Raw genomic sequence first — 25895 nt, forward strand, 5'->3', positions numbered from 1 at the left:
CATATAATACTGAAGTTATTCTATACAAACAGAATGTAATGTAAGATACTTTTAATGTTGGTTGTTCTTTCTTTGGTTTTTTCTTGGGTGGAGCTTGTTTTTCTTTCTCAGCATTTCTTTTTAACCGACGCAGTTGCTCCTGAATCCTTAAAAAAATATAGTCAAATTAAAAAATCAATTTTATAAATAGAAGATATTTGTTTAAATATCTACTGTCATATAACACTAGTATTTAAGCTAGAAAAACAAACACAATTCTTGTACAAAAGAAAACTGTAATACAGTAATGAAATACCACAGATGAATAGCATATAACCACCCTTAATTCAAATTCAGTCCAACAAAAGCCAATCAAACTATCACAAATGTTACTCCATCTCTCAGGCCTTCATGAAAGGTGTTGAATTATTTTATTTCATTTAAACACGTGGCCTATTTAATATAAAGTATTAACACAATTGTGTTTATTGTATTAATTCATTACAACTTAAAGTAACAATATATTTTTCATTTAGTTGACAAAAAATTTCAATAATGGATTAGTAATTTTAAAACTTTTGTGTTTCACATAAGCTATACTACCTCACATTTAATACCTGTATTTGTGAATCAATTACAACCCATAAGGAAAGAATGTGTAGAAACATTTCATGATTGGGGAACTGTTACAAATGAAACATGTGCAAGTCCTTAGAAATAGTATTGATTTAAAAAAAATTAAAAACAAAATAAAGATCTCTTGAATATTTGGATAAGATCTGAGATCTATGTAGAAATGCCACAGGTCACACAGTCTAGCATAAGATCTGAGATCTATGTAGAAATATCACAGATCACAGGGTCTAGCATAAGATTTGAGTTTTGTGATGAGTTTTTCAAAGTTCAAAGAATTAAACCCTGTCTAAAAACATCCATGTCTCAGAGGTTTTGTTACACATTCTATGAAGCAGAAATGAATTAAAACCTAAATTATATCAACCATGTGTCTTGTAGGGTTGGCTCGCACTTCAATCAAATGGACATATTGTGGTAAATTAAAACCAACTTGAGAACATACATATCTCCAAAATGTTTCATGGGTTGAAATATAATGTTGAATTTCTCAAAAAATATCACAGAATTTGAAACAATGACTTAAATCATAACATTTTAACAGATATAAAAAACAACATTTTTATGAAGACAAATTTTCCATTTCTGCACCAAATTTATTGATTAACAGAGGCATTCACTTAATACTGCTTACAGTGGCCAAAACGTTTTTGCAATGGCCTTGGATGTCACAGCATCTAGCAACTTTAGTTTGAGTGTAAGTGCAAAATGCCAAATCACTTTTTGTGAACAATCTGTTATCGATGGCCTTGGGTGCCATACCTTCTGTTTTCTTTGGTTTGGTATAACTGCAAAGTGACAAAATAACTTTATATGGACAATCTGTTGTGAATGGCCTTGAATGTCACGACATCTATTTACTTTAGTTTGGAACAAGTGCAAAGTGAAAAATAACTTTCTAAGAACAATCTGTTGTCGATGGCTTTGGATGTCACACCATCTATTTACTTTAGTTTGGAATAAGTGCAAAGTGACAAACAACTTTCTAAGAACAATCTGTTGTGAATGGCCTTGGATGTCACACCATCTATTTACTTTAGTTTGGTATAACTGCAAGGTGACAAATCACTTTCTAAGAACAATCTGTTGTGAATGGCCTGGGATGTCACACCATCTATTTACTTTAGTTTGGTATAACTGCAAGGTGACAAATCACTTTCTAAGAACAATCTGTTTTGCTGTGTTCATTTTCACAAGTTTCAATGTGCATGAGATATTTTGTTCTTTGAATATTTTTTTACTCTAAGACTACTTACTTTTGTTTTGAACATTTATAGTAGCATAGTTATATTATAGAGAATGACCTAACCTACAAATGTGATTTAATTATTTATTTTCTAATTTGTATTTCCTTTTATATAAAACATTCAAATTAAACTTCTAACAGTAGTCTGTTACAGTTCATACTTGAACAGACTACAGCTACAACAGAGTCTTATGACAGAAGTAAAATTGTGCTATTGTTCTTATCCATAAACAATGTTACAAGTCTTAAATAACAATCAAATTTTGTCTTCTGTGGTCTTATATAATAGAATGTATCATATTGATGTGAAAATATACATTTAAAATTAGGCCCTAGCTTGGCTATCCTATTCTTGTACAACCAATAATACAGTTCACTTTCCTGATGAACACATACATCTAATATTCAGTTTTATTTTTACTGCACCCAAATGATCAGTATCTAAATATTCAACTCAGAGTTAGCCAGAAAGGATTCCATCTACTGTTTATTAGTATAATGTTTTCCATGGTCGTGAATTGTAATAAAAATGACATGTAAACACTTCTGTTTGTGTAAGTTAACTCTGTAGAGTTGCAACTTTATTTTCTGGTGAATGTTAAAACACTTTTACACACTGTAATTTAGTCCTATGTGGTGGATAAAATAAATCAGGTGAAGTAGATCTGTGATAAATACAATCCCAATAATTATCTATGTTCTTACACACTTATGTATATCAAAATTATAATATATTGCTGATACAACTCTAATATTTTTTTCACATTTTCATTTACAATACACATACAAGTGTAAGACAGATTAAACTTCTTTTGTACAAATTTAGTTGTAAGTTACATAAATAAACATACAATTAAATAATCATGCTTATTATAAGTAGTGGCAGGACAAAAAGACAGTGAAAACTGTTTATTTCAATAGCCTGTTAAACACACTGATAGTAAGAATTATCTTAAAACACAAAATCTGACTTACCTTCGTCTCTCTTTTCTTATTTCTTCTTTCTGATGTTCATCCAATGTTGAGGCAAACTGCTTACTATAGTTCAAAATATGAAAATATTAAGACAAAGGATCTATGTAAGACAATGTTCTTCTAATAATGAAGACTATTAAAAACACAGTGTAAACATTCAACTGTCAATAGCTTAACATTTGATATGAACATATACACTTAACTGTCAGCCCACTTACTTCTGACACACATGGAATAAACGTACTGTAAGATAACACAGTGGTTATCAGTGCATTAAACACATAAATAAAGAATTTAAAAGATGACAAGAATTAAAGTCTTTAGGAACATATGTGTCAACAGTAATAAATATTATCAGTATGTAATAAACAAACTTTAAAACACACACACGCAATACACATTCAAAACATCAAACTTGAGTATAAAATAACAGTTAAGATATAATAAAGAAGCCTGATATATGCTCCTACATCACAATAGAGCTTTGTTAACCACTTTATCAAAGATTTAAATTTCAAATTTGGTATATTCAATCATTCTATACATCTTAATTTTTAAATTATACAAATTGTGAGTGTAACACTTATAACACTTGAAATACAGAACTTGTTTGTAGCCTAGAATACTTTAATAGCTCTAATTAGAAAATGTTAGATCTTGTACTATTCCAAACTCATTTAAATTAATTCATTTTCGACACTTTCTTAACCCTTTCACAACAGGTAAGGATTCAAAGATCATGTCATCACATTTGTTGACTTATGCTCAAAATTTTATATTGAACTACTATTTTATTAATTTATGTAATAAATTCAGAATCAAATTGTAGATTATAATTCAAACTTTAATATAATATATGAGTTAATTTCTTAATTTAAAAGTAAATATTAAAAGAACATATCTAAATATATATTTCAGTGAGTCATGAGGTATGTTGAATGTAGCACCATTTAAAATTAGATGTTTCTGATGTTAAAAAAACTAAGTCTATAGTTTCATATAAATTAGGAACTCAAATTACTAATATTGACTAGCTAGAGTGTAAAATAAGAACCTCATATCTTTTTATTTTACTGAGGTATCACTTATGTATTGAATAAAGTATGGTGGCCACATTCAACTCTTTCCATTTTTTGAAACGGTCCCTTATACACTCTTACTACAGTATATGACATATGATTAACCAATCAACAGCTTAGAATGTCCCCAGAGTGGTTTTCTCAGATACTTTAATCTTTAAAAAAGCTACTGTGTTTTCTCAATTCAGGAAACACCAAATACTGTCTCAAGCTGAAGCAACAAGTGAAGAGTGGTTTTAAATCCAACAAAAACACAAGCAATCACTTTTTTATAGGAAATTAAAAAGGCACAGAAAAACTCTAGAAAAAGTAAACATCACACTTGGCAACTCACCTATTAACATGAGCAAGCACATCACATTCCTTGGCAACTCTTTTGACTCAAGATTAACATGGAAAAAACATGTTAACAACATACGCTTATCCATCAAAAAACGCACTTCACATCTGATGACCATATCTAGCAAACACTCAAACTGCTCAGCAGAGACCACCATCCAAATATACAAGGCTTACATCCATCCATTAATAGAATATGGATGTCAAGTCACATACAATATGTCTAACACACCACAGAAGATCAAAATACAACAAAATAAAATATTAAAGGCAGCAAACTGGCTACCATCATACACACCTGTAAACTATGTACACAAAATCAGTAATCTACCCACCCTTAGAAACAAGCTCACAGAAATAGCATACAAATATTACTTAAAAGCAGAACACAGAAATCAACTGTGTCATTATGTAAATTAGCCCATGCTCCTACAAAAATACATTTCACCATTTAACATATTTCAACAATTACAAATCACTCAACAAAATACATAAGCACAGATAAGGTGAATACATGTTTATATTTATATATATTTCCTTTCAGATAAGGGCACAGGACAGGTAAAACTTTCGCACCTGTCCCATGAAAGTAGGTTTCCTTGTAGCACTTCTGTTTCCCCCCACATCCAAATCTCAGGCATTGGAACTTTAGAACCCAGCCAAGGCAATATTCGTGCACATAAAATGTAATATGCTTTCTATTTGAAGCCACAAACTTGTATTTTGGTCACATGTATAAAAACAGCTTGTTACACCTCAGAAACTTAAATAAATTACAAATAAATACACTGTTTTAGAAGAATTATAATTTAAAAAACACTATTATTCTATTTAAAAGCTTACAATAACATATTATTACAAGGTATGAAAAGTGGTTTTTAGGAAAATAAGTTTCTTTGGTTAAGAGTTACACACCTCATTTTCAACTTAACATAGAAACATAAGAATTTCTTACATAAAGTTAGGGTCCTTTGTTGTGCGTATACGAACGTACGTATCTATTACAGCAGGTTTCCTAACTGTTTCACAACGAATGTATTCCTTCCCTTCAGGTGACTTGAAAGTTCTATAAATTCTTAGAATTCGCCCTGACTGTTAAATAACAGAAGTAAGCTATATTATTGAAATATGTGAATTATAATTTATAACAAGATAAAACATATTATGTTTGTTATAAAGATGCACAATAAAATAAATACTTTGTCCTAGCATCAAAATTGATATTGTAAGTTGAAAACTCAAAACCAACAGTGAACAAAATAATAATTGGCTCCAAATTTATAATCAAATTTTTTCTACACAGATTTCACTTCCACGAAATTTTTAAAAACCTTCAATGCTTTTTTTTTAATAAAAAAAGTGCATTTTACAAGAAATAAAAATTATTACAGTCTTATTGTCAACTTTTCATATTACTCCACCTTACGACATAATGTGCTTTCCTAAACACGATACTTACAGCATTAGAACCAAAACTTGTCATGGACACATTATCATCATCTCTGGATTGTTTGTCTATAACAAAACAAACAAATTATACAAATTGCAGGTGTCATTAGAAAATATTTACATAATTACAAAGCATAAGTGCATCTGTATCTTAAAAACATGAAATAATTTTACACATTTCATTCAGTATTTGTATTATAAACATTAATAAAAACTCAACATCTAAGACTACACAGAGTTCCACTTATATTTACTCCAATGACAGAAGGACAACAGGTTAAAGTTTTGGTTTTATGCTCCTTATTGTGCGTGTTTATCACTAGAAGTGTTTAGAACCACAAAATCACTTGAAGATTCAGACATGGAAAATGTTACAGTATACATATGGATTGAGAATGAGCCATTGCTTCCACACAGAACAGCCAGCAGACAGAACAAATGGCCTTTACACTGTAACTATTGTCATGAATGTGATGTTATTCTTGGTAAAATTGATTTTGACATTCTGAAAAGTGCCAGTGAGAAATACATTATGCATATCAATGAATTGTTTGTTAGATAAGTGTCCACTGTGCATGCAAGAAAAAAAAAGAAGATTCATTGTTATTCTAGAAACTTGTAATTTTACTGGTATACATTTGGACAAATTAGAATAAATCTATTAAAGTTCACAGTGGTTTCAAATCAGTAACTGATGATACAAAAGGTTTGATTTATTTCAACTATTTAATGGAAAACTACAAAGACTATCCGCACCAGGCATTAGTAACTTTAACAGATAAGAGAAAAAGTAGCTAGTAAAAGAATGAATTACTATCTTGGGCTACTCTAACTGAACAGTAAGATTTGATTACTTAATCTTAAAATCTTTATTTAAGTGAGAACAAAAGTCTGGTCTACACTCAATGACAACTACCATCATCCCCCACTGAGACAGTGGTAAATCTACAAAGCTAAAATCATGGGTTTAATTCCCCTCAGTGGACACAGCAGATAGCCCAATGTGGCTTTGCTACATTAATAAACACACACAACTACCATCTGTTGACTGAGCTTCAGTTCTGATAATTAGTATTTGTATCCAAGCTGTGGCACTGATCATTTGCTTCACAATACTAAAACATTTTCCCAGTATATAGTAGACAAGAAATAAATGATGCAGATCATTTTAGTTTATATGTTGTCACACTAACAATGGATGAAAATAGATGATCCATGTATATTTCCACTTCCATCTACTCACTTAGGATAACGTAAGTGTCAGAGCTAGATTTCTGTACAATTAGCAGTGAGATGTTAAACTTGTTCTGTAGAGTGAAGAATGAAAATCTGTCAGGTCTGTAAGTCTGGTCAAACATATTTATTTTGGAAAATTACCTCTAAATTAAGGAATAACTGATGACTAACAATAACTTCACTGTGCCATTTGTTATAACTGCTTTAGTTTGGTCAAGGTCTTAGCAACACAGACTGCTGATTTCTTCCAGAACAACCTTATGCACAAACTTTTAAAACAAATTTATATTAGTTAAGAATCCCACACACTGTTATCTTTTCTTTGCTAGGTTCCTCAGTGTCCTCAGAAAAGTTCTCTGTTCACACAATGTTATGTATTAAATTTATCTCAGATCAGACTCTGATTGATTAAGTTACATATGTTAACATGTTACAATTTCAAACAGCCTGAAGTTTTAATTTTAATTTAGATGTTAAATGAATGTCAATATGTATTAAATTTATGGTATTTGACAACAAGATTGATGTACACAATTTTCTTCCTTAATACAAATATATTTAAATATACAAACAATAACACAATTTATAATAATGGTTTATTTACAATAGTTTGACAAACAAAGAAAACTCAGTCTTCTATCTGGTCTGGAACTGAATCTTTTTATCAATGTTTGTGGAGAGCAAATTACTTCCATGTTGATACATAGGTACAATTCACGTGACGGGGAAGCTAGCTAGCTGCTTCATAAGCACACTGAAGTTTTTCACCCCAATACTATCCAACATCTTTGTAGAAATACTAATGTCTGAAGTTAATCCACTCAACTTAAAAAAATTAAACGTTAAAAATCTATAAACGTTCTTGGTCAAATATCTGTAGTTTTCCTATCAATAAGTGTTAATCACAATTATAGCTTCTGAGGCTTATAGTATATTGACTGTCGCAACCAACAATATTCTATTACTGTCTCTTGGTTTCTTGTGATGGCTAGCTTTCATACTCATTAAGTGACATTCTTGGAAGTTTACAATATTCCAAGATAAGCTAATGTTTTCATAAAACATATATTGTGGATTAGCACACTCGTGAATCTTCTACATATTTAGAGAACAGTTGGGACTTGCTCAGCACACATTTAACCATATACATTACATAATTTCTAAATAGATATTAAACTAAAACAAACACAGATATTAAACTAATATCAAATCTGTTACAGCAAAATATTCATACACTCAGATCATAAAGATGTGTTATGAATGGAGATAGAATTTCGAATGTGAAGATGTCCTTTGTACCTAATGGCATTGGAAAACAAAGACGTATGAATCAACTTTAAGAACCAGAATCATTGTATCACAGTTGCGATAAGCAAACTGAAGCAACCTGTAACAGAAAGAATCCACAAACACCAAGGTCAATGGTAAAAGTGACCGACATGCTTCAGACAACATAAAAACATTTGATTTGTATGTAACAGCAATACAAGTTGCTTCCCAGAAATATTCATTTAACACCACATACCTGAAGTAGCTGAATAAAGGAATGGTATTCATATTATTCCATAAAAAAAGCATACTGATGGCCATTTTTATGTATGGGTTGGATTCTTTATGGTAGGTGTCTGTGACTTGTTGGTGATAAATTTCAACAATATATAACAGTAGACAGTCAGCTTGTTTTAATATAATATATTAAAACAAGTTAAATACATATACAAATTTTGTTACACTGTTGGTTATTACAGTTCCTCCCAGAGCTCTAAATAATTATCTCTTTTCATTAAAAGTCCATACAGGCTGCTTCAGTTACTTTAAGACACAACTGACAAGACAAATTATCCTCTTTTATTCTGTTATTACAATACAATCTGTGATTATTTCACTTTAAAAACCATCATTATATGCTCTTTGACTAAACTCATGATCATCCAGTCTAGACCTATCTATCTTCCAAACTACACTTTCAATGCCTTGACCAAGGTCTAGAACATCCACAAATTACTGGATGTTATGATGCAATAACAATCAATTAAAACAATGAAACTTGAAAGGTTCTAGTAATATAACAATCACCAATCCATAACAATTGAACTACACCATGTATTATTCATAAAGATTAAGTAAACAAACATGCAATACACTATCACGTTTAAAAATAACTAAATTTAATACTCATGCTATATAACTATGTGAATCATAATTCTCCTATAAACTTAAAAAGAAACAGTCATGTATATATATAAAACAGGCCAAGTTACTGAATATTTTATGAATTTCTGTTGAACTGGACTGTTGTAATGGCCACTGTAAAACTGTCATGTTTATCCACTAAAACTGTTGATATATCTGGTATCAACAGCATATTGTATCATTCTGTTGCAAAATTGTTGATACATCTGGTACCAGCAGCATACTGTGTCGTTCTGTTGTAAAACTGTTGATACACCTGGTACCAACAGCATACTGTGTTGTTCTGTTGTAAAACTGTTGATACACCTGGTACCAACAGCATACTGTGTCGTTCTGTTGTAAAACTGTTGATACACCTGGTACCAACAGCATACTGTGTCTGTTGTCTGATACACCTGTACCAACAAACTGTTGATACACCTGGTACCAACAGCATACTGTGCCATTCTGTTGCAAAACTATTGATATATCTGGCACCAACAGCATACTGTGTCATTCTGTTGCAAAACTGTTGATATATCTGGCTTCAACAGCATACTGTGCCATTCTGTTGCAAAACTATTGATATATCTGGCACCAACAGCATACTGTGTCATTCTGTTGCAAAACTGTTGATATATCTGGCTTCAACAGCATACTGTGCCATTCTGTTGCAAAACTATTGATATATCTGGCACCAACAGCATACTGTGTCATTCTGTTGCAAAACTGTTGATATATCTGGTACCAACAGCATACTGTGTCATTCTGTTGTAAAACTGTTGATATATCTGGTATCACTGAAATACACTGTAACAGCTTGCTTCAAAGAGCCATCACTATTACCACTACTGGGTGTTGTAACACACTGTTTTGAAAACAGTATTTCCAGTCAAAATCAATTTATATGTAATGGTTATAGTTTGTTTTCTATAAACTCTTTTTGTGTTTTTGAACACAAAAACCTTAACAATAAATTCAATAAAAATGATTTATCCAAATGAATAATTGCCATTGCATGCCTGCATACTGTAGTCACTAACACAGTGTAGCTATCATGCTATTGATACATGTTGTGCTTACAGACATTTTATAATTTTGATAATTTACAATTGATATCAATATTCACACTCCTGCCTGAGTTACCAATTATCAAAAGAGGACCGCTTCTTGATGGTCAGTGTCTAAACATTAGAGTGCACTGGAATTGTGCTGCTTTTGAGTGCTATTGCTCAAAAGCAATGTTCTATAGTTTTATAACACTGATAACAAAAGTGCCATAAGTGAAGAATAAAGGGTGTAAATGATCCAATGAAACTAATCACTGGTTCATTCTTCAAGAAAAAACAAAACACAATCAAATTTAATACAATTTGTGAGAACTTCAACTAAAATAATAGATTTTACAATTCAATAAACACCATGAAAAGAATGAAATAATAAAAATATAAATATGTCACAAAATTACATCAAGAATATTCACAAAATGACAGAAACTTTCAAAAGGTGACTTTATTAGAATAATTCATGATACAAATACAACAGGAAGTAATTCACCATGTGACAAAATCGAATAACAGTTAAAATGACTGCTTCATAAAACTTAACTAAGTTTAAAACAGAAGGAACAGGTGAATCCAACTGGTCTTTAATTTCCTTCTGTATAATTTCCTTATACTGAAGGAAACTAAAGCATAAAATAGAGACAAAAGGTGAATATACACTGAAGAATAAGTAGTAATATAAAGCTAAATACAGTTTTAATATAGGCTTAGCTCCTAACATTAAAGAGTTGTCCACAGACAAATAATCTGAAAGGTGAAGACTCCTCAATTATACATAAAAGAAAAATCAGAGTCCATGTCAAATAGGAAGCAAAAAAAAAATTATAGCCTAAAAATTGATCATAAATATTGTGTGTTAATGATCAACCAAAGAATAACACGTATAAAAGTCAACTACCTGTAAAACACAAACATGAACAATTAAATATATGTATCCTGGAACATGTACAGGTTAAAAGGTAGTCCATAAGAACTGAGAAGGATACTAATCAAACTAAACAAATACACCAATCATAAAGACAGTACATATGAAAGTTACAAATACGTAAACAAACCAAACTTCAAATAATAAAATCCATTACTCTGTTTTATACACTCATTCAAATGAAGATTCTGCAAAAAGATATATAAGGTAATAGATAAAATGAGTTGACAGTATGAAAAGACATTATATGTAATGCCTTACAAGAAAGACATTATATGCAATGCCTTACAAGAAAATTTCACCTTTTAGTAAAAGAAACATGATATTCTTGTGTTGTGAAAAAACAAAAACTGAAAGTTGAAAAACACAATTTTTCAAGCAGATTAAAATACTTTCCTTGTTTTTAATAACATGTCAATGATACTCATTTAAAATGGAAACTACATTAAAAAGTCAATAATAAAACTTGAACATAAAAAACACAGTAAAACTAAATCAACTGTTAGAGCAAAAAAAAGATAAAGAAAACAGGTAAATATAATAAAAAACAGGCAGGTAAATATAATAAGAACAGGTAAATAAATATAATAAAAAACAGGTATGTAAATATAATAAAAACAGGTAGGTAAATATAATAAAAAACAGGTATGTAAATATAATAAAAAACAGGTATGTAAATATAATAAAAAACAGGTAAGTAAATAAATATAATAAAAAAAACAGGTAAGTAAATAAATATAATAAAGAAAACAGGTAGGTAAATAAATATAATAAAGAAAACAGGTAGGTAAATAAATATAATAATGAAAACAGGTAAGTAAATATAATAATGAAAACAGGTAAGTAAATATAATAATAAAAACAGGTAAGTAAATATAATAAAAACAGGTATTGTAAATATAATAAAAAAACAGGTAAGTAAATATAATAAAAAAACAGGTAAGTAAATATAATAAAAAACAGGTAAGTAAATATAATAAAAAAACAGGTAAGTAAATATAATAAAGAAAACAAGTAAATATAATAAAGAAAACAAGTAAATATAATAAAGAAAACAAGTAAATATAATAAAAACAGGTCAGTAAATATAAAAATAGGTAAGTAAATATAATAAAGAAAACAGGTCAGTAAATATAATAAGAAAAACAGGTAAATATAATAAAGAAAACAGAAAGTATTAATTAAAATCAGTAAAAATAATAGAGCAAACTTTTGGTGATCAGCCTGAAGATTTTCAGAGGAAGAAAAAGATTTGTGATGAGTTAAAAAACAACAGCAAAAAGTAGGAAAAGGAGTAACACTTGTAAGACATCAAGTGTTAGGTGTTATAACAACAACTTTACAACAAACAATTAACTGATGTATTTTTACTTTTCTCTAACCAAATGCTTTACACAAATGTCTATGCAAAAGTGTTTTAAAAGTAGGACAAAAAAAGAGATCATCCAGGCATACAAAGGTGTAACTAATATTTTTATAACATAATAGATTAGAGAAATAACTTTGCACTATAACATTACATTATGAAAGCATTCATGGTAAAAAAAGAACAGATTACCTTTCCTCTTCCTGTCTTCTGCTGCACTGCTGTCTTCACCCATAATAAGTTTTTGTAGTTCTCTCCTTTCTGCCTCTTCTCGCTCATGTGACAGCTAGGGCAAAATAAAACAACCTTCTACAAGATATCACTTTCACTCCTGGCAAAAATAAGATATGACCAAGAAGTGGGTTATTTATTTTTACCTATAGCTGAAATAAGTAAAAGTAACATGAAACAAATATTTAGTATTATGTGATAGTGTGTTTAACTCATACTTCATTATATGATCTCTCTCCAATAACAAAACATGAATATTGTAATTCTATGTGTTTAAAGCTTGGGTTTTGTCTGGTACCCTGTATGAATCCTCTCATCAAAGGAAAGTGAAAGCATCCTACATAACATGCATAAAAAAAACAGATCAGAGACACCCACTAACAGATACAGCTGTTACTAAATCAAACATCTTACGTAACATGTACTAAAAACCCAGATCAGACACACCCACTATGAAACATGGCTGTTATTAAATTAAACATCTTATGTAACATATACCAAAAACCAGGTAAAACCCACTCACTAAGAAACACTGCTCTTACCTAATCAAACATCTTATGTAATATGTACTAAAAAGCCAGGTCAGAGACACCCACTATCAGAAACAGCTGTTACTAAATCAAATATCTTACACAACATGTACTAAGAAACAAATAACACAGGATACAGTTGTATGTTCAGTACAACTGTTTTAAACCTTGTCTCACATCCTATTCAATACTACTAAAACAGGACACAGTTGTATGTTAAGTACAACTGATTAAAACCTTGTCTTACATCCTATCCAATACTACTAAAACAGGACACAGTTGTATGTTCAGTACAACTGTTTAAAACCTTGTCTTACATCCTATCTAATCCTATTAATACAGAACAAAGTTATATCTTCAGTACAGCTGTTTTAACCCTTGTCTCACATCCTCTCCAATACTACTAATAAAGAGTGTAGTTATATGTTCAGCACAGCTGTTTTAAACCTTGTCTCACTTCCTCTCCCATACCATTAATACAGGACATTGTTATATGCTCAGCACAGCTTGTCTCACTTCCTCTCCCATACCTGTTTTAAACAAGTGTTTTAAACCTTGTCTCACTTCTTCTCCCATACCATTAATACAGGAGATTGTTATATGTTCAGTACAAGTGTTTTACACCTTGTCTTACATCCTCTCCAATACAACTAAGACAGAACATAGTTATATGTTCAGTACAACTGTTTTAAACCTTGTCTCACTTCCTCTCCCATACCATTAATACAGAACATTGTTATATGTTCAGTACAACTGTTTTAAAGCTTGTCTCACTTCCTCTCCCATACCATTAATACAGAACATTGTTATATGTTCAGTACAAGTGTTTTAAACCTTGTCTCACTTCCTCTCCCATACCATTAATACAGGACATTGTTATATGTTCAGTACAAGTGTTTTAAACCTTGTCTCACTTCCTCTCCAATACTACTAATAAAGAATGTAGTTATATGCTCAGTACAAGTGTTTTAAACCTTGTCTCACTTCCTCTCCCATACCATTAATACAGGACATTGTTATATGTTCAGTACAAGTGTTTTAAAGCTTGTCTTACATCCGATCCAATACTACTAATACAGAATACAGTTATACATTCAGTACAACTGTTTTAAACCTTGTCTCACGTCCTCTCCCATACCATTAATACAGGACATTGTTATATGTTCAGTACAAGTGTTTAAACCTTGTCTCACTTCCTCTCCCATACCATTAATACAGGACATTGTTATATGTTCAGTACAAGTGTTTTAAAGCTTGTCTTACATCCGATCCAATACCATTAATAAGTTTTGAGATAAGGTAGACAAAATAACAATAAACTACAAGGCATCACATTTAGAACATTTCTCAGAGGTTAATAGAGAAAGAAAATTTGAGATTTTGTGAGAAGAGGAAATGTATTCTTAACTGTAACATGTAACAGAGACTATTCTAAATAAGTACTCCATGTATTCATGAATAAATCTTTATTTGTTGTGGAGGGTCAAATTGACCAAGCCTGTGTTGAAAGAGTTAAAGGTATTTAGAATATGGCGAATAGAAGATACAGTATACTATTAAGCTACATTCTGAACTAATTTGATTCATATAAAACTGTCCCAACAGTCAACATAAAACTCCTTTAAAGGTATTCATTACAAGGTACATTCTATTTCCCACATCCTGAACTAATTTGATCTCTGTATCATAAATTGATTTAGTTCAATGTTCAGAGGTTGTTTTTGTTTTTTTTAAACAAGGTAAAATTTAAAATGTTTCCTACTTGTGATGATGTCTTTTTGTTAGACAGCATGTTCTCTATGTTTTACCCATTTCTTCAATGTCAGAATCATCATCCCCACTGGAAGCTTCATCACTGGACAGAACTTCAGTCGATGATAAAACTCTGCACAGAGGTTTTCACTTAAATAATGTGATGGAATTCTTACACTATTCTAAACTAGAGAAGTATAATTTTTCTAAATATTGTGGTATTCTGAGGTGAACTGATTTTTCAAAGAGTGTTAGGTACATCCACTTTATAACATGACAACCAGCATGACATTTTATGTCTAAATTTAACTAAACAAAGTTGAAGGAAAGAAATACACAAACTATACACCATGTGCTATAAACAATAAAAGCAATCATTTAATCATTTTGTATCTCGCTTGTGCAGTTTGTTCAAAAGGTATTACAAATTTCACTTGTTCAACAATACATATGAAATTTCTTAACATATCCTCACAAAACTGATAAAATCACAAGTATCTTTTACTGAACAAAAATGTTATTTTAATTAAATAATTTTAAACTGTTATTTATCTGTATGTAATTAGTTGAACTGAAGCTCTCAATAAATCAAGTGCAAGGTTGTTTTCATTTCAAATATAAAAATACTTCTCTGTATCTTACAGTTTTCATATTTCATTTGAATAAACTCTACAATATACTAAGATAAGTTTTCTAAAGCAAATGTCTATTTTCTCTCTCATATTACTAACTCTAGCTACTGTCATAACCTGTAGAACCTCCTAAAATCATATCACTAACTCTAGCTATTGTCATAACCTGTAGAACCTCCTAAAATCATATCACTAACTCTAGCTATTGTCATAACATTGTAGAACTTCCTAAAATCATATCACTAACTCTAGCTATTGTCATAACCTGTAGAACCTCTTAAAATCATATAACTAACTCTAGCTATTGTCGTAACCTCTCAAACCTTATATCACTAACTGTAGTTATTGTCGTAACCTATTGAATCTCATATCACTAACTGTTATTGTTAACTAAATATAAAATATTTTGGTAAAAAACAGTTATAAGTGCTACAGCCAAAAATACTAGAATCAGTTACATGTACTCTGTGACAGACTCTGCAAGACAAGTTTGAAATAACCATTGTTAGATTATAGTGTGAAATGAACTCTTTCTACCTACTATACAAAAGTGTAACTAACATCTACATGTAAGATATTAAGCTCATATAAATTTGATGAAGGTTCAACTGCATTCACCTTATAATCTAGATTTAAGCTGTCATTCTATTATTAAAGACACAGAGGGCCAAAGTAGAGAATTTACATAATTCACTGGTCACATGACAATATATCTGAAATTAAGAAGTCATTAAAAAGTTTCTTTTGAAATAAAAAAACATTAAAATTTAGTTAACAAAACTTCAAATCATAACAAATATTATAATGAAACTTTGTAGAATGGACAGAAACTGCCTGTTGTGAAGACACAAGTGCAGAAGACAATGTTTCGAAAGTCATTTGCCTTCAAGTCAGCATGTGTGTAGGTGCTGACGGGTTTTATAGTGTCCTGGTGGGTTGTGGAGTGCGTGTTGTGATTGGTTGGATTATCGCTGTTTCTGATTGGAGGAGAAATTTCCTGTAGATTCAACCAATGGCAGCCACAGGTTACTCACCTCTAATCCTGAATCTCTGTTTAGTGAAGGTTTAATAGTGTTCATATAAAATGATTCTTTGATTTTTCTTCTCTTCCAGCATTTGTCTGTGTCAATGATTCTAGTTTTCCACCCAGTTTATTCTGTGTTCAGTTGATGTGGCATGCTCTGTAATGGCTGAATTTTATGTTTTCATGAGTCTTGTACAATGTTTATGTTCTTTTATTCTTGTCACGAGTTTTCTTCCCATTTCTCCAATGTATGTATCGTTACAGGAACACAGAATTTCATAGATGACATTTTTGAGATTCTCTTTGGTAGGTCGCTGTTTGTTTGTTTTCTTTTTTTTACAAAATGGACCTTAAGGTATTGTAAGATTTCCACCAGACTTCTATGTCGAAATTTTTGGCTATGCATTTCAATGTTTCACTGAAATGTTGTAGGTATGGTAGGTAAATGCTGGTGACTTTCTGATGTTTTCTTTCTGTCATGGTCTTCTTCAAGGAGTTTTTGATCAAGGAGGAGGTGTAACCATTATGTTTAAAACTCTCTATGATCTTTTGGCGTTCTGCGCTCTTCTTATCGCAAATGTTTTCTGCTCTCTTGTTTAGGCATTGGATCATACCACGCTTCATTGAGGTCAGATGATAGGATTGGAAGTGTAGGTATCTGTCCATATGGGTAGGTTTTTCTGTATACAGTTGAGGTTATTTTTCTTGCTTGTTTGCTGATGAGTATGTCAAGAAACAATAGACTATTTTGTTCCTCTATTTCTATATTGAAGTGGATTCTTTTGTCTATGGAATTAAGATGTTCTAAGAAGACTCGTGAGTAACTTGTGGCTGCCATTGGTTGAATTTCCAGGAAATCTCTCCTCCAATCAGAAACAGTGATAATCCAACCAATCACAACACACTCTCCACAACCCACCAGGACACTATATAAACCTGTCAGCACCTACACATACACACTGACTTGAAGACAAAAGGCAAAAGACTTAAGACATGTTGTCCTCTACACTTGTGTCTCCACAACAGGCAGTTGCTGTCCATTCTACAAAGTTCCATGATGAATATGGTGCCTAAACAGTCTATCAAAGAAAAATATTGTAATGTTAATTTCATTCATATACAATGATAGTAAAGGTGTTTAATTAAATATTGAATGTAAGACAGTAACTTGTACACAAAATTGTTTAAAGAGGTACCCATTACAAAAGAGTAAAATCTCTTCTGCAAATGTTAAACATGGCCAAAAGGAAAACATCAGATTGAAAATTCAGAAAACACCTAAAATGGAATATAAAAAAACAACATGGTATCATCAACACAGCTAATCATGACAATTAAATACACCAATGGATAAGATCACAAACCTACCCATGAGGTAGGTGTTTCATCTATTATAGGTTTCTATACCTTTATTCAAATGGCATCCTTTACTTTATGTTTCACATTACATTTTTTACAAATGATTCTAAAAATTATATTTTCACTACAGTCATCTACATTTTCCAAATATTTGTGAAATATCTGACACAGCACATCCATGTTCTCTGTTCTATTAGTTAAATCTCTTCCAGTCTCCCCTGTCTATAGATTATTACAATCCATGTTCTCTGTTCTAGTAGTTAAATTCCCATCAGTTTCCCCATCTATAGATTATTACAATCCATGTTCTCTATTGTAGTAGCTAAATCCCTACCAATCTCTCCTATCTATAGATAATTACAATCTATGTTCTCTATTCTAGTAATTAAATCCCTACCGGTCTCCCCATCTATAGATTATTACAGTTCATGTTTTCTATTCCAGTAGTTAAATTCCTCCCAGTCTCCCTCTCTATAGATTATTACAGTTCATGTTTTCTATTCTAGTAGTTAAATTCCTACCAGCCTCCCCTCTCTATAGATTATTACAGTTCATGTTCTCTATTCTAGTAGTTAAATTTCTACCAGTCTCCCCTCTCTATAAATTATTACAGTTCATGTTTTCTATTCTAGTAGTTAAATTCCTCCCAGTCTCCCTTGTCTATAGATTATTGCAATCCATGTTCTCTATTGTAGTAGTTAAATTCCTACCAGTCTCCCTTATCTATAGATTATTACAGTCCATGTTCTCTGTTCCAGTAGTTAAATTCCTACCAGTCTCCCTTGTCTATATTATTACAGTTCATGTTCTCTATTCTAGTAGTTAAATCTCTACCAGTCTCCACTGTCTATAGATTATAACATTCCATGTTCTCTGTTCTAGTAGTTAAATTCCTACCAGTCTCCCCTATCTATAGATTATTACTGTCCATGTTATCTATTCTAGCAGTTAAATTCCCATCAGTTTCCCCATCTATAGAATATTACAATCCATGTTCTCTATTGTAGTAGCTAAATCCCTACCAATCTCCCCTATCTATAGATAATTACAATCTATGTTCTCTATTCTAGTAATTAAATCCCTACCAGTCTCCCCATCTATAGATTATTACAATCCATGTTCTCTATTCTAGTAATTAAATTTCTTCCAGTCTCCCCTGTCTATAGATTATTACAATTCATGTTCTCAGTTCTAGTAGTTAAATTCCTACTAGTCTCCTCTCTCTACAGATTATTACAGTTCATGTTTTCTATTCTAGTAGTTAAATTCCTCCCAGTCTCCCCTGTCTATAGATTATTACAGTCCATGTTCTCTGTTCCAGTAGTTAAATTCCTACCAGTCTCCCTTGTCTATATTATTACAGTTCATGTTCTCTATTCTAGTAGTTAAATCTCTACCAGTCTCCACTGTCTATAGATTATAACATTCCATGTTCTCTGTTCTAGTAGTTAAATTCCTACCAGTCTCCCTTACCTATAGATTATTACAATCCATGTTCTCTGTTCTAGTAGTTAAATTCCTACCAGTCTCCCTTACCTATAGATTATTACAATCCATGTTCTCTGTTCTAGTAGTTAAATTCCTACCAGTCTCCCCTATCTATAGATTATTACTGTCCATGTTATCTATTCTAGCAGTTAAATTCCCATCAGTTTCCCCATCTGTAGAATATTACAATCCATGTTCTCTATTGTAGTAGCTAAATCCCTACCAATCTCCCCTATCTATAGATAATTACAATCTATGTTCTCTATTCTAGTAATTAAATCCCTACCAGTCTCCCCATCTATAGATTATTACAATCCATGTTCTCTATTCTAGTAATTAAATTTCTTCCAGTCTCCCCTGTCTATAGATTATTACAATTCATGTTCTCAGTTCTAGTAGTTAAATTCCTACCAGTCACCTCTCTCTACAGATTATTACAGTTAATGTTTTCTATTCTAGTAGTTAAATTCCTCCCAGTCTCCCCTGTCTATAGATTATTACAGTTCATGTTCTCTATTCTAGTAGTTAAATTTCTACCAGTCTCCCCTCTCTACAGATTATTACAGTTCATGTTTTCTATTCTAGTAGTTAAATTCCTCCCAGTCTCCCTTGTCTATAGATTATTACAGTCCATGTTCTCTGTTCTAGTAGTTAAATTCCTACCAGTCTCCCCTATCTATAGATTATTACTGTCCATGTTAGCTATTCTAGTAGTTAAATTCCCATCAGTTTCCCTATCTATAGATTATTACAATCCATGTTCTCTATTGTAGTAGTTAAATTCCTACCAGTCTCCCCTGTCTATAGATTATTACATTCCATATTCTCTGTTCTAGTAGTTAAATTCCTACCAGTCTCCCTTACCTATAGATTATTACAATCCATGTTCTCTGTTCTAGTAGTTAAATTCCTACCAGTCTCCCTATCTATAGATTATTACTGTCCATGTTATCCATTCTAGCAGTTAAATTCCCATCAGTTTCCCCATCTATAGATTATTACAATCCATGTTCTCTATTGTAGTAGCTAAATCCCTACCAATCTCCCCTATCTATAGATAATTACAATATATGTTCTCTATTCTAGTAATTAAATCCCTACCAGTCTCCCCATCTATAGATTATTACAATCCATGTCCTCTATTCTAGTAATTAAATTTCTTCCAGTCTCCCCTGTCTATAGATTATTACAATTCATGTTCTCAGTTTTAGTAGTTAAATTCCTACCAGTCTCCTCTCTCTACAGATTATTACAGTTCATGTTTTCTATTCTAGTAATTAAATTCCTACCAGTCTACCCTGTCTATAGATTATTACAATCCATGTTCTCTGTTCTAGTAGTTAAATTCCTACCAGCCTCCCCTCTCTATAGATAATTACAGTTCATGTTTCTATTCTAGTAGTTAAATTTCTACCAGTCTCCCTTCTCTATAGATAATTACAGTTCATGTTTTCTATTCTAGTAGTTAAATTCCTCCCAGTCTCCCTTGTCTATAGATTATTACAGTTCATGTTCTCTGTTGTAGTAGTTAAATTTCTACCAGTCTTCCCTATCTATAGATTAATACTGTCCATGTTATCTATTCTAGTAGTTAAATTGCCATCAGTTTCCCCATCTATAGATTATTACAGTCCATGTTCTCTGTTCCAGGAGTTAAATTCCTACCAGTCTCCCCTCTCTATAGATTATTGCAATCCATGTTCTCTATTGTAGTAGTTAAATTCCTACCAGTCTCCCTTATCTATAGATTATTACAGTCCATGTTCTCTGTTCTAGTAGTTAAATTCCAACCAGTCACCTATATAGATACCCCAAAAAGTGATAGATTTATAATGTAAATAAAACATACCTGTTTTGTAAATCAAATATCCTTTGACATTCTTCTTTGTACCTCTCTTGGTGTTCAGCAATACTAAAACGATTTCCTCGTGCAAATTTACTCATTGCTATATGAGAAAAAATTCAGTTTAATATTTACAAACTTAATCTTGTATCTATAATCTGAAAAATGAAACACAAACAAGAAACATTTGTAAAAATACATTTGAGCATCTTTCTTATGGAGGGAACACAAAGTATCCCAAAGTGAGGTCAATCACATAGAAGCAAAAAGAAATATTCGCTGCTGTCAGATTAGGTATGTCCTGATACATATTAGATGCTTCTAAATTTTTAACTTTACTTTCACCATAATTTTACATGTCCTACAATATCATAGCATCACTTAAAACTTGCCTTTTTTTTATTCTGGTATCTATAATACCCTTGTTTTCATTGAAGAGAGGTTTATCTAAAGGTTTACAGAAAAAAAGATGTAAGATGAAGAATTCAGCTTCTCCACTTAATATATATTTGTTTTCTATTGTTATGAAAATGTGTCGTGTTTGCAATCTGATAAGTGTGTGGTTTATCTAAAGACAAGTTTTGAAGTTTAACTCATGCTACTAGCGTGTATACATTAGGGATGTCTAGAACACACAAAAACACTCTGTCAAAATCTGATCCTTACATTGGAGATCTTGGGCACATCTGCACCAATCTGATGTTTCAAATAGGTTGCAGGCTTAGTTTGTACCCTATAGTTCTCTAACTAACAGAAATAATCTGATATATTCTTAATGTATTCTATTGTATAAGTTGTGCCAGCTCTACACTTTTAAGATATATATGTATATACTTTTGGAATGTGATATCTACAAAAACCTACTGCACTTTCTCAGTAGAATATCACAGATACATATTTCATCTACAGAGTGACATGTAAATAAAGCTCTTGTTTTCTTTCATTTATGACATCATATATTAAATATCTGTAAGCATGAGATAAAGATGTTAGCACATATCTCACCTTCTTCCCCAGCCTTAGCTTGTTCTGTTGAAAGTGTTCGAACAACGTCTATAACCTCCCACCGAGAAAGTTTGCGTATCTGAAAATGTAACATTAAATTAGTTATTTTAATATTATAACATGTACAATAATACTTACAATAATGTAGCTAAGTTTTCATTAATGTATTACCTCTTCTTCTGGAACTCCAAATTTCCTCAACAGTTGTTTGGCATTACTCAGTGAGAGCCTTCTCAGATCAGCATCTGTTCCAGTTACAGTCTTTTTAGCTGGCGTCTGGCTGGATCCATCATCCTTTTTGTCAATGAAAACACAAGAATCCAATTTACTTTTATCTTTCAAATTCAACAGAAAATTGTCATGTTATACATAATTGATAAAAAATGTACTCTATTTTGTACTGCGGCAAATACTTATTAATGAAAATACTTTAAAACCCAACTTTATATTCAGTTCAACTTTCAAGAAACTCTCTTTTAGTGCTAATTATATTGTTACTAAATCCTTACAAGCAGTACTATAGACAGATATAAGATAAACTTTAATGATTCATATATAATCCACTTCACAACCTGAGACACTAAAGTCATGACTGAACTGATGTTTAAACATACATCAGAATAACTTTGATTAAATAAAGAAATATTTATGATCTATAGATACGTACCTTTGACTGCTGTGGTTTGTTTGGTACTCTAACATATGAAAATCCTTCCCCACATCCTGTTGGATCTGCAACACCTGTAAGCTGTAGCAAACACTTTCCTTTCATAGCAGATATAAAGGCTCGAGTAGTATTCCAAGGGGCAGCTTTCACCTGAAACAAGAGAACAAAACAGAATACAGGCTTTAGTAGTATTCCAAGGGGCAGCTTTCACCTGAAACAAGAGAACAAAACAGAATACAGGCTCGAGTAGTATTCCAAGGGACAGTTTTCACCTGAAACAAGAGAACAAAACAGAATACAGGCTCGAATAGTATTCCAAGGGGCAGCTTTCACCTGAAACAAGAGAACAATACAGAATACAGGCTCTAGTAGTATTCCAAGGGGCAGCTTTCACCTGAAACAAGAGAACAAAACAGAATACAGGCTCGAATAGTATTCCAAGGGGCAGCTTTCACCTGAAACAAGAGAACAATACAGAATACAGGCTCTAGTAGTATTCCAAGGGGCAGCTTTCACCTGAAACAAGAGAACAAAACAGAATACAGGCTCTAGTGGTATTCCAAGGGGCAGCTTTCACCTAAAACAAAAGAGAACAAAACAGAATACAGGCTCTAGTGGTATTCAAAAGAGAAAATTTTATCTGAACTACAAGAGGATGAAACAAAATAAAGTCTCTTGTAGTATTCCAAGGAGTGGCTTTCACCTGAACTATAAGAGAATGAAACAGAATAAAGTATCTGGTAGTATTCCAAGTTTTTACCTAAATAGTAGTAAGAAGAAAAAAAATAGGAGGATATGGGTTCAGGTTCTAGATCATGTGTTTAGTTCTCTTAACAGTGCAAGTCTATGTTTACATGTGTTTTATTCACATACATGTGTATACTTATGTAAAACGTTCATAAAATTATGAGTTAAGATATGCATGTCAAATGAAACACCTGTTTCCAACAAACTAAAAGTCTGGAATATAAAGAAAACAATACTGAAATATATTCCTAATTTCATTATGTTGAATGGGAAGAGCTTCTTAGTGGTGAAGCTGGTTTCCTATCAAGGGCATAGCTTTAGAAAGGAAACTTTATAATAATTTATTTCTAAAGAAGTTTAAAATTCAGGGTATTGGTAAGCACAAAGAACAGACTTTATCTGAAACTTAACTTAGTTCAATGCTCTGACTTCCCTTATTATCCCACATGTATAAGTGGTAAATTTAATAAAGTTGACTTGGACATTACTACTCTGGCCTCTAGTGTTAAGATGAGAATCAGTAGCCAGTGAATTTACCAACATACCAGGCAACAGTATAAGTAATCCTATGGACCTAAGTGATTCCATAATCTAGTGGTGCACCATAACATCTGCTGTAACCATAATGGACTATAAGAATCTACCAACCTCATTATGGTTACGAAAGGAGTTAGCATCTTGTGAAGTAACCAGTAAACCAGACAACAGTATATATGATACCAGGGAAAGGTCAATAAGTTAGTGGTGCACCATAACATCTGCTGTAACCATGATGGACTATAAGGATCTACCAACCTCATTAAGGTTAGTAAAGGAGTTAGCATCTTGGTAAGTAATAAATAAACCAGACAACAGTATATATGATTCCAGGGAAAGGTCAATAAGTTGGTGGTGCACCATAAAATCTGCTGTAATCATGATGTCAAAAAAAACAAAAAAATTGTAGAAGAGTTCAGTGAGTGAGACAGGTTGTCTTGTGCCTTATTCATTTTAATTTTGGAAAGGGCAGCAAGGAATTAGCAAGTACATGGAGGAATATTTACATAGATAATGTTGATTTGTTGGCTGAAAACATGACAGAAAAATGTGCAATTGGAATATCTAAAAGAACTACAATGAAGTTGTTATATCAATGGGAAAAGCAGTTATGAATGCCAGTAGAAGAGATGAGCCAGCATTTCAACAAGGATTGGAAGAAAGAGATGAGTGTAACATAGATGGTAAGGTGTTTTACTCATGTAGGACCACCAATTACAGCAAATAATGAGTTAGAGAAGGAAGAGGAAACCAGGATATTTTAACCCACCTTACGATGTTTCTAAAAGTACACCACTGCCTATGGAAATAAAAGTATAATAATTTCTGTTTTAACAGATGTAGCAGAAATTCCAGTGTAATAAGAAATTTAAAGATAAAACTAGTAAATCTGAAAACAACAATTTGCAGCCCAGTCTACAATAGTCAGCAGCAAAAAGAACTAATATTAGTTATCAATATAATCAGAGCAGTATAAATATGCTGGGGTGCTGAAACCTTGCATGTACAAGAAAACAAACATTTATTAATCTGTGTATTAACTGGTTATGCAAGGAAGAACACTAAAAGAAAAGTCTTGGATAAGATGGAGGAACCTGTTAAACAGTGATCTATGCCTGTTAGGAGTGGTGCAATCTGAAAACAGTTAACAGATGTAGCAGCCAAGAGTCTCAAAAGATCAACTGTAATGGATGAGTTTTACGTATAACAGGATCTTCACCATTTTAAAACTAAACTGTCAGAGTCGTTTTTTTGTGTTAATAAATAAATGCACAATGTTTTATCAAATAATCACAAGAAAATAAATGATTACCTCATCATCCATTTTCATTTGCATTTCTTCATCATTTTCATCTTCTGGTGCAAATAATGATTTTTCTCCATAACCAGCATCCTAGCAGCACAAAATAACAAGCAACACCCAAAAAATAAGAAATTATTAAGTTTGTTTTTACAGTATTAAAATATTTAAATATTTTTCACTGTAAATTTTATGAAAATAAATTATTATAGAACAGCATATTACAGAAAAACCTGAGACACTTTGAATACTTTAATATACTCTGAATTATAATACCTAACAAACAGGTTTTTAAATACTTCAGATAAGAAAACAGA

The 25895-nt window shown here is 31.6% G+C and overlaps 1 protein-coding gene across 1 annotated transcript in view; it reads right to left on the reverse strand.

The window, feature by feature from the left end:
* The window catches only part of LOC143245398 (transcription initiation factor TFIID subunit 1-like), a 114069-nt gene that overhangs the window by 16687 nt on the left and 71487 nt on the right, over positions 1–25895 (reverse strand). The window contains 12 exon segments of the mRNA XM_076491692.1: positions 50–146; positions 2834–2896; positions 5207–5343; positions 5711–5766; positions 12656–12749; positions 14987–15027; positions 15030–15109; positions 21329–21425; positions 22328–22406; positions 22499–22621; positions 22995–23144; positions 25591–25671. Of these exon segments, the coding sequence (XP_076347807.1) occupies positions 50–146; positions 2834–2896; positions 5207–5343; positions 5711–5766; positions 12656–12749; positions 14987–15027; positions 15030–15109; positions 21329–21425; positions 22328–22406; positions 22499–22621; positions 22995–23144; positions 25591–25671 (1098 nt within the window).

The sequence above is a fragment of the Tachypleus tridentatus genome, chromosome 2, assembly GCF_004210375.1.
Source record: "Tachypleus tridentatus isolate NWPU-2018 chromosome 2, ASM421037v1, whole genome shotgun sequence".
In the NCBI taxonomy this organism is placed as follows: domain Eukaryota; kingdom Metazoa; phylum Arthropoda; class Merostomata; order Xiphosura; family Limulidae; genus Tachypleus; species Tachypleus tridentatus.